General features: G+C 40.1%; 3 protein-coding genes across 4 annotated transcripts in view; 1 reads left to right on the top strand and 2 right to left on the bottom strand.

Annotated features, from left to right (window-relative positions):
* The window catches only part of GTF2H3 (general transcription factor IIH subunit 3), a 6,190-nt gene extending 6,003 nt beyond the window's left edge, over positions 1 to 187 (bottom strand). For both annotated transcript variants that reach the window (XM_035898595.1, XM_035898596.1), the window contains exon 1: positions 107 to 187. The gene's annotated coding sequence lies outside the window, so the exon portion shown is untranslated. The remainder of the gene's footprint in view (positions 1 to 106) is intronic.
* EIF2B1 (eukaryotic translation initiation factor 2B subunit alpha) lies at positions 5 to 3,970 on the top strand (the record flags this gene model as incomplete). Its single annotated transcript, XM_009643132.2, has 7 exons — positions 5 to 259; positions 336 to 452; positions 925 to 1,037; positions 1,937 to 2,005; positions 2,964 to 3,039; positions 3,233 to 3,358; positions 3,795 to 3,970. Coding segments are annotated over 7 exons (912 nt in total), but the record flags the coding sequence as incomplete, so codon positions are not given.
* A 538-nt stretch (positions 3,971 to 4,508) lies between these two features.
* Positions 4,509 to 10,344, bottom strand: part of DDX55 (DEAD-box helicase 55) — a 9,386-nt gene continuing 3,550 nt past the window's right edge. Inside the window, exons 7-14 of the mRNA XM_009643131.2 lie at positions 9,923 to 10,112; positions 9,268 to 9,350; positions 8,747 to 8,878; positions 7,569 to 7,661; positions 6,776 to 6,890; positions 5,813 to 5,981; positions 5,159 to 5,451; positions 4,509 to 4,689 (exon numbers count right to left, since the gene is read on the bottom strand). Of these exons, the coding sequence (XP_009641426.2) occupies positions 4,522 to 4,689; positions 5,159 to 5,451; positions 5,813 to 5,981; positions 6,776 to 6,890; positions 7,569 to 7,661; positions 8,747 to 8,878; positions 9,268 to 9,350; positions 9,923 to 10,112 (1,243 nt within the window). The 3' untranslated portion in view covers positions 4,509 to 4,521. The remainder of the gene's footprint in view (positions 4,690 to 5,158; positions 5,452 to 5,812; positions 5,982 to 6,775; positions 6,891 to 7,568; positions 7,662 to 8,746; positions 8,879 to 9,267; positions 9,351 to 9,922; positions 10,113 to 10,344) is intronic.

The following is a 10,344-nucleotide window of genomic DNA, read 5'->3' as shown; positions in this document are numbered from 1 at the left end:
CGCGCCCCCCCTCTGGCCCCGGGTGGGACGGGGTCCCCCCTCTGCCCCGGGTCTCCCCACGACGAGGCCCGTGTCGGTGAGGCCCAGCCCTGCCCTCACCGCGCACCTCTGCCTCCCCGCAGGGGAGACCATCCAGGGGCTGAGGAGCAGCCTGCTGGCCGCCATCGACACCCTGTCTCGGGTGGACTCCTCGGTGGCCGTCTCCTCCGGCGGGGAGCTCTTCCTGCGCTTCATCAGCCTCACCTCCCTGGAGTACTCGGTAAGGGTGGCTGCCCCCCGCGCAGCCATGCTGGGGGACCCTCCAGCCTCACAGCAGGCATTGCTGTGTTTTCCAGGACTACTCCAAGTGCAAAGAAATCATGATCGAGCGCGGGGAGATCTTCCTGAGGAAAGTCTCTCTCTCGAGGAACAAGATCGCCAAGCTGTGTCATCCTTTCATCAGAGATGGTGCCGTAAGTAGGCCGAGGCTGGGTCACTCCTCTTCTGTTGCTCTCCTGCTTGCAGTAAGGGAAAAACAGAAGGGGAGGGGAGTGAAGTTCATTAACATTCACAACAGCATTGTCTGATGGTGGCTTCTGCAAGTACATAGGTGTAGCATCACCCATCGCTTTGTTTTATTATGACTCACCACCCCCAACTTGAGCCTCCATGCAGCCCAACTTTAACTTGTGGTCTACTTCTAATTGGTTCTGAGGAGTCACAACTTCAAGTTTCCATTTAAAGTACTAGATCATCACCCCTTGGCCACATCATATCGGGCCACATGAAGTCAAGCTACCCTAGGATTTGTAAAATACAAGTGACATACGTTATTATTTAACAATGATGGACAGTTGTGTGAAGTAAAAGCCATGACACCTTTGACAAAAGTAAAGATTTCCCAAAGCTCAGCCAAAAGTAACATCTGGTTATCTTTTTTTCCAGCGAATATTGACACATGCCTACTCAAGAGTGGTCCTCAGAGTGTTAGAAGCAGCTGTTGAGTCAAAGAAGCGATTCAGTGTTTATGTTACTGAATCACAGCCAGATCAAGCAGGGCAAGTATTCATTAATTTGTGTTTTATCTTGGTTAACAGGGTAAGTTACAGCTAGCATCAAATCTGTCACACCTCAAGAAAAGCTGATAGGCTTGTTTGCAGCATTTAAAATGGTAACTATCACTTACAGTATCACATTATTCTGGACAAGTAAAAAAAAAAAACCCCAATATTAGCAAGTAATTTTCAACACTAAATATTCCAATAAGTGTTTCCTAGGTTTTCAAGAAAGGTTTACAAACTTTCAGTCAGTGCCAGGCAACCTACATTTTCCTGGGGAAATGGGAGACAATTGATTTCCAGTTGTCTGTATAATCAGTATTATATTAGGCATAGCAAAGTGAAACATTTAGCTAACACCATTGTTTGAAGATGCCAAATAAAGTGTATTACTGATAGCGAGAGAGCAAAGTTTCCCTCTTCAGACCATACACCGTGGTGTCAGTGAAGTAATAAATCCTACATACCGGATAATACATGTTGCTAACCAGTCTCACTAGAATTAAGGATGTTAAGTAAAGCACATATGATTTTCCAGCTTCACTGAAGTAACTTCTAGCCACTGATGCACCCCATCCTTTCTTTCTTGTTTCTTACACCCTGTTGATGGAAAAGCTGAGACAGTTTAGGTAATCTGTCATCTTAATAATAGTTCACCGACTCATCTTTCTGTAGCTAAATTCCTGACTGCTAAAATAAACTGACTTCTGTTGGGTTTGTTTGAATCTGGTTTTTTCCATTTCTAGACAAGAACTTACTTTCTATTAGAGGATACATCACAAACCAAAACTATAGGCAAGGGAACATGGGCAGTCATGGGTTTTAGCCCTTCAGACAATATTTTTCTAGCGTTATCTTTAAAGAAAACTTTTAAGCTTCAAACATGTTTTTTCTAATAGGCAAAAAATGGCAAAAGCCTTGAGGAAGCTGAACATTCCTGTGACTGTGATTCTGGATGCTGCAGTGGGGTAAGCCTGATCGTTAAGTCTTAATATTGTTCATCACAATTTTACTTTGATAGTGCTTTATGTATATTTCCTAGAAGCTCATTCAAACTACAGAGGTTGTTACTTTGTTTGTCATAGCCGTCAAACAAGCTGAACAAGTTACACCTTTAGATGCACGATTAGGAGAATACGCCTGCTACAAAGCAAGTATTTGATGTTTGCATGTTAGAATGAAAAATGGAGTCAGACCTAAGTGTAGAACTTGGGGATATCTGCAAAAAAAAAAACCAAACAAAAAAAAAAAACAAACAAAAAACTGAGGTGCTACACAAAAAGGCTACTTTTTTTTCTAATTTGCATACATGTTATCATTTTTGGGTTTCTTAAGCTATTTACTAGATTACCAAAACATGAGAAAGAACTATAATAAATCTGAACCTCAATTCTTGCGTAAATGCAAAATGCCCAAGAATTTAGGGAAGACAAGTCTACAACTTCTGTTTACCACCTTAAACCTATCCAAATCACTTAGTTGGTGGATTTCTTTTTAGATCTGTATTTTCAATTAAAAAACGCATTGGAGGGATGTAAAAAAAAGGGGATTAGATGAGGGGCATCCTATGTATTTCGCTAAGGTTGTCACGGTGCAGTTAGACTTCACTGTGTAGGTAGTATCTTATCACAGACACCCATTTTCCTGTAACTCGAGTATCATTCCTAGTCAGATTTCACAGCTTTGTAGCATTTACACAGTTGCCAAGGTCAGGAATGGCTGGAGATGATACGGTTACTTAATATTCCTGCCAGGGAAGCAGATTAAAGCTCACTCCAAGGATGCATAACAGCACAGACTTACATAGGTAGATGAAACTAGTTCAGAAAAGTGAAAGACTCTTTGAATTACTAATTTCTGTTCTGTTCAGCAAGTCATTTGTCATATTACCCAGTAAGACTTGCATTTTTTTCCCCCTTCTAACAGCTACATTATGGAGAAAGTGGACCTGGTGTTAGTTGGTGCTGAAGGTGTAGTTGAAAGCGGAGGCATTATTAACAAGGTAGCGAGTTTATTACATCATTCTGTAAACTCTAGACTTTTAAAGTTTGGTTTCTTTGAATAATTCAAGGCTTTCTGGAAAATCTTTTCTATTTGGACATTATCCAGTAAACGTCTATTTATTGTTAGAAACAGGGCGGTATTACGTCATGCAAGCACTGAATCTGCATGTTGTTTCCCACTTGTCTCCACAGATTGGCACTAATCAAATTGCTGTGTGTGCCAAGGCTCAGAATAAGCCATTTTACGTGGTAGCAGAAAGTTTCAAGTTTGTAAGACTTTTCCCTCTAAATCAGCAGGACGTCCCAGATAAGTTTAAGGTAAGAGAAGTTTGAATTACTTCTTAGCCAGCTAAGATGCACACTTAGTGTCTATGAAAAACTTTCATCTAAGCATGCCTTCATTTATCTGGATTTCTCTATGATAGCTTCCTTTCCATAATACAGAGTTGCTCCATGTTAAGAGTCACACGTCAAACAGCCATGATTTGTCGCAAAACTAACATTTAGTTCCTAAAGTGCTTCCTTTGGGGCACAGGAGCAACTGAGGGCAAGAAACAGTTAAATCAATAAACTTCAGAACTAGAAATTGTACTTTATAAAGAAGACAAAACAGCTGAGACCAAGGTGGCACCAGCCTATGCCTCATCTTAAAGCAACTGACTTCCTTCAGTTTTACCACAAACATCTGCTCAAGACCCAGAAGAGGTTTTAACTTGCAGTTGTGTAACAACTAATGGTCTCCGTTTCCTTCTAGTACAAAGCAGACACTCTGAAAACAAGTCAGAATCTAACAGAGGAGCATCCCTGGATTGACTACACATCACCATCGCTAATTACGTTGCTGTTTACAGACCTCGGTGTGTTAACTCCATCAGCTGTCAGTGATGAACTTATTAAACTCTATCTGTAACTGGGGACTCTGTGTACAGGATGTATCATCTTCTTCAGTGAATATCACAGTTGTAAGAACATGGAAGATGATACAAGTTATATGGACATGGTAAGGAGACAACATTATAAGGATTAATGTAATTATCAGCTGCCTTGAGTTTTTAAAGCAAAACATTACATGTGGATGGACCACTGTTTAAAAAAAAAAAATCCAAAAGTTTACTACAGCTTCTAAAGACCTAAAATAAATTACTTCTAAAGATGGGTGGCGTATTTTAATATTGTAAAATAAAATACCTTATGGTGTATCCATATGCTGTTACTTACTAATCTGTGGTACGTACCTGAAGAAAAAAAAAAAAGGAAAAATGCACAAGGCTGCATATGTAAGTCTGCAGCTCCTGCTGTGCCATACAAGAGCGGTGCTTTTAGCTTTGTTCTTAACTGCAGGCTTGTGTGTATATCTTTATGGGTGCCAGGTCTCTTTATGAAGAAGTTAGATCAATTCTGTTCTCTGCATCATTGTTACAAAAATACAGTTTTATTGATACAAGCAGTATTTTAATGTAAAAGCAGGGTTAGAATAACTGTCAACCTTCAGACTTTAAGTCAGCAAGAGTTTCTGCTTTGAGTCTACTCTGGCTGCCTATTACTCTCTTCTCAAACTCTTCTTCACTGATTTTTCCTTTTTTTAATCTTTTCAAGAGTCTTGTGTCATTCAGCAACTCTTCCATATCTTCATCTTCAATATCAGAACCCTGTTGACAGTGGAAAAATAAGAAATTAAGCACCACCAAAAAGCTTTCATTCTATACATCTGAACACAAGAGAATTTTACAACTCAGATTTTGCCAGAGTGTGCAAGCAGGAAATAATACTCAATTTCTACCTAGGAAACTGTCTAACTCTCAGTTACACTTGTTGAGAAATGAAAAAACCTAAGAGGAAAAAAAAAATCAAATACTGTCCACCATCCTGCTGTACTGCTGCACCTCTGAGAAATAAAAACATTACTGACAAGCATCGGAGTGCTGAGAAGCTGTTTTAGCATTTGGCCTCAAAAAGCTTCTCTACAATTTTTTTAAGCTTTGCCTGTCGAGGTCCTAAGAAGTTAATTTAGAGTTGTCAGCTCCATCCAACTAAAATCCCACTGGCTCTCTGCCATTTGGAAGTATGCATCTGCGCTACAGTAATCACATGCAGTCTAATAGAACGGGCACAGTTTACCTCTTCACGCTTCCTTTTAGCTGTTATTTTCTTTTTCTTCTCCCTCTTGGCTTTCTGCTTTGACCAGGCTTTGTTCTTTATGGGTTTCTTTTTCCCTCCATTCTCCTCTCTTTCTTTTCTTTGTTGTTCTAATTGCTTTTGTCTCTGTTTTTCTCTATTTTTATCCTTAAATGAAATGGAGTCTGTATTAACAGTGACTGGAGTAAAGTCTGGAAAACTTTTTCCTCTTAGTTCAGGCATCTTTGGCATTTTTAACAATGCAAAACCTTTGGCAAGGCTAGCAAAATCCAGATCTGTCAAAATAAATATAACATCAGTTTCCTGCTGGATAAAAAACGTTAATTTAACTTTGCAAGTCACAGAAAAGAATTATCCTGCTGTATTGTCTTCATTCTATACTTTATACTAAATAATTTTTATTTATGTGTATGTCATTTTTGGTCAAATTTACTAATTAAATGTTTTCTCTTGAAAGCAATGAGAAACAAGTTGCTTGAAAAAAATAGAGTAGTTTTGTCTAATGTGGCAGAAAGCAACTTTGAGAACAGGAATCAGTAGCTGAAACTTGCAGACAATAACGCTATGGTTTTTGCCAGACCAAATACTGTCTTCTGAAAGGGACAGTAAAGGATACCAGCCCCTGCTGGGAATTACCTTTTATTCGGAAGATCAGATTACATTCATGTTTGGCATAAGCCTGGACGTAAGACACAAATGCTTTCATCCCTTTCTCAAACACCGCCCTGTCAGCTAGGGCCATAGACTTCAGTTTTGGAAGAAGATCTAACACGTTTGCCTGTGGTTTCATTTCCTGCATGGGACACTGAAAACCAGAAAAGAAACAGAAAACCAAAGGAAGAGTTCAGCCAAGTGATTTAAAATGCACTGTGAAACTTCAAACACAACGCTTCTTCCCCAGTTAATCTTAGCTTTGAGCCCCTTTCCCCCTTCTGCTTGATCATTCCAACACCATTAGTGATTTAAAATGCACTGTGAAACTTCAAACACGCTTCTTCCCCAGTTAATCTTAGCTTTGAGTCCCTTTCCCCCTTCTGCTTGGTCATTCCAACACCATCCAGCTCCCCCCACAGCTGCCCTAGCCCAGCAGAAGGGTTCGCACACTGCGGCTCAGGAGAGGGAACATCTTCATCTCATGCTTTATCAAGCTACGTTCTCATTAGCAGGCCTCTAGAGAATTTATACAATTAATCCCACAAATGCAGGACCAGACATGGGAAATCTGATCAGAGTTAAACAGCCAGAGGGTGCAGTGTATAAACTGGTGGCAGGAGGGTTGGGGGTAGGAGTGTGAGCCAGCAATACCCTTCTGGAAATGCTCGATCTCCACACCCTTAGAAAGGAAAAGCCTTTCCTTACTCAATGCACCAGATATTCCTATTACAAACGCAGTAGGTAGCATGGGGAGCAATCGTGTTCTAACAAATAGTTGCATTTGTTGATTAATAAGCAGCTCTTGTCTTTTTTTAACAAACCCCTCTGCTAAGGTCATATGCATAGATAATGTTTTAAGTTCTACAAATTCTGATTTCAAAACTCCTATCAGTAAGCCTGTCCCCTTGCCCTTTCCTGCTCTGGGGTAGAATTTGGTCTACTAACCTTTTGGTTGATTGAGAGAAAGTTAATGTAAGATTCTTCCATGGGAAGCAAAAATACAAGCGCGCTGCCTACGTTGCCAATACGCGCTGTTCGACCACACCGATGCACAAAGGCACTGAAATGACAACAGAGAGCTGACTTAACAAGAGATGCTCAGTCTGATTTTAAAGTATTAAACAGACAGCAAAAGGGGAAATTTGATGGAATGGAAAATATAGCATGCTATATACTTTTGAACTAAACCAGCAGGATTCGGTAAAATGCAAGACATGTAGCAGTCCCACTCAACCGTTAGGACTGTGCACTAAAACAAGGGGCACCTGTTTGGCAGGATGGAGTTTAAGGAAGTTGTAGGGAGAATTATGACACTGGAAGTTAAAATACAGGGAAAAGCACCTTCCATGTGAACTTTCAATGTACCGCTCCCTGAAGAGCTCCGTCCCCACTCTCATCTCTGTTGTTGTTCACCCTAGTGTCTTGCCTCTCGTGATTTCTTTGATATTCTCATACTGAGCTTTACACCAGAGCGCCTCTTCACACAAGTGTTAAGTGGCAACCACCCGTTTGACTTACACACATACAACACAAAGTCACCTCAACTCACAGCAATTACAACAAAAATTGCAGTGTTCCAACCTCCCTTGTTTGTGCGTTATTTTGTGTGTTCACCGAGACTAAGTTCCAGGCAATGATTTAACGTGTTTTCCGCAGTTGCGGAAAGTTCTCAATTTATACCTTAACAGTACAACATGACCACAAGTAGAGTAAAGGTTCTTAAGATCTGAAGTTGTACCTTGCACTGCTAGGTGGGTCATACTGTAAAACCCAGTGTACTTCTGGAATGTCTATGCCACGAGCCATCACGTCAGTGCAAACTAAAATGCCACTAGGAAGAAGAAAAAGCGTATTTTCATTAAACTGTGGTTTGAGAAGAGCCAGTCTCCCCCAGCCACGTATTCTGCATCTACATTATGAGGAACAAAACATTTTAAAACATTTGGTTTTTGAAAAGAGACCAAATATTATAAGGTAGTTGCAGCTTTAACCAACTAAAATTCTACGTAACATCGTCAAAAGGAACATGATTTGTATTACAGACAACATATCACTAAGAAAAAAAAAAAAAAAAAAAAAAAATCAATTCCCTGTTACAAGTTCTATTTTACATCACCATTGCATCCACCGCAGCACCCACCACAGCTGGATGTCATACTACAAATGTTTTAATAAAAGACAAGACTGATAGTTTTAGCATGCTATTTTAAACAGCATGTTCTTCCAGTCTACTGGTAATTATTTTTCTTATAAAATGCTAAAATTCAGGCCCCACGCAATAAAAAAATGACAGCTAATGAGGCAAGAGTCTCTTAAAAACAACCTGCAAAGCTGACAAATACTTTCCTGCAGGTAAATTACAGCACTGTGTTGCCATATTCTTATTCATGTACTAATCAAAGAGTATCCTGGGTTTCCACTCTGGTTACCAATCAGGGAAAGGTTATTTTCACTGCCAGTTCCCTACTGATGCTCCATTTATACAGCAAGGCTCATGTGTGGTTTTGGCACGTGACACTACAGTGCGGCCAGTTAAAAGAGTAACACAGATAGCAGCAATAATGATCGGCTTCATAGTGCCTATGTTTGCCCACCAAGCACCGCAAACTGCAGAGGGTCCCAGGCTGCAGGATATCCTAAATCCATGTCCCTGCACCTTCCACCCTGCCACATGGATTATCTAAATTAGGCTGGACATACTCCAGTCACACTTTCATTTCATTTGCAATCGTACTTTGAGTACCTATGCATAGTTTGTGTTATTAAAAATACATTCAGAACCAGCTACTAGCATCCTTCTCCTCAGCACAATGCCACTCTTCCACACTTCAGTGGCAGAAAAGTATTGTCAGACAAAATTACGCATCCCTTACTATTTTAACTTTTGGCTAGTCTAGCCTATTCATGTGTTCTTACCCTGGGAGCTTCCGAAACTCAGTAAAAATCTTGTTACGCTTGTGTTTCATTTTCCCATGAATGCTCATTATTTTCACTTGTTTGATTAAGGATTCCAAAGCCTTCCCATAGTATTCCACACAGGCACACGTGCTGTTGTGATACAGACAGGCAATAAAAACAAAGGATAATGCTGTATTTTTAATCTGGTTTAGACAGTCAAGCTACAGTCATCCGAGACCTTTCAAAATACTGCCTATTTTTATTTAAAATATGTACATAATTTTTATAATTAACATATAATCATCTATAATGCCTTACTTCAAAAATGCATATAAAATTTATGTTTTGCTTAATAAAGTTCAAAATAATCCTGACATGAAGCAAGGATCAATCTCTTTCTAGGCACCATTTTCTACAAGACAGCTATTAGAACGGATCACTTTTAAAATAGTCATGTCCTTGTCAACACAGGGCACAGCTTTGGAATTTAAGTAATAAAACACCACCCTGTTTTCACAAGGAAACACAAACAGAATTACCTGAAAAAGACTAGATGTTTTTCCTGTTTGTGCTGTCGAAGAAAATGCACCAGCTGATTAAATTTTTCATCTGCTTTGCAGATCTATACAATGCAAAAGAAAAGAAAAATGAAGTAAGAAAATGGACTTCACACAAAGTGATCTGCCAGTTTCTTCCATTCAATGTGCACTGATAAATGCCTACAGGCCTAATTTCTTAATACTGATCATTTGTCCCACACTTCGTCATGTGGAATACTACTCTCTTACATATCGTGTTCTAAGTAAAAGCAAATACTTAAGCTCCCACTCTTCCCATCCAGCCACAACACCCCTCCTGCAGTAGTGTCTCAAGTATCCCCTGGCCACTTTTCTGAAATTGCCAAACTCCTCCCATACCCATTCACTCTAAGCAGGTCAGGGAGCCACAGCACTGCAGCCAGTTTAGGGTTACAACTCCTGGCCAGCCAAACAAACTCAGAGAGCAGGTAACAACTGGGTTGCTTACGTAAATTTTTCTCCTTAGCTTGGAGAAGATGCAAGAGCTCGATGTCTTTGAGGCTTCTGGTTCCTTTATTGATGTGATCCTAGCTGGCCAAGACTTAAAAACTTATTGATGGAACCAGGGAAAAAGGAGAGGGAATAAGACACTATCAAAAAGCACAGAGGTTCGCACCATATAATAGTTCTCCAGGCGTGTTGGAGTTTTCTGTGTATTGCTTGCTGCTACTCCCTTCTCTTTCACTGAGATGCGGACAGGATTCCGGAGACCTGCTCTCACCAGGTTCTCCACCTCTTGAGTTTGAGTTGCTGAGAACAGACCTGTCCGTCTCTGCTTGGGCAAAAAGTCCAGAATGGCATTTAAACTGCAAGTAAGCACATGTAGTACATAACTGTCCCAAGACTTCCCTCAGAAAGAAGTTTAATCACTGGAAGCAAGAGTTTACAAACACAACAGAAGAGTGGCACTTGATAATAAAAACTATCGAATCAATTACCTTAACTTTGAGAGAAAGAGAAGAGGGACATCAAAGCGGATTTGTTAAAGTGTCTTAGGCCATTCTGATGTGTAAATAATGCATCAGTATAGCATGTACT

Source organism: Egretta garzetta, unplaced genomic scaffold (assembly GCF_000687185.1).
Source record: "Egretta garzetta isolate BGI_Z169 unplaced genomic scaffold, ASM68718v1 scaffold447, whole genome shotgun sequence".
Classification (NCBI taxonomy): Eukaryota; Metazoa; Chordata; class Aves; order Pelecaniformes; family Ardeidae; genus Egretta; species Egretta garzetta.
This window is presented reverse-complemented; position numbering and strand designations above follow the sequence as displayed.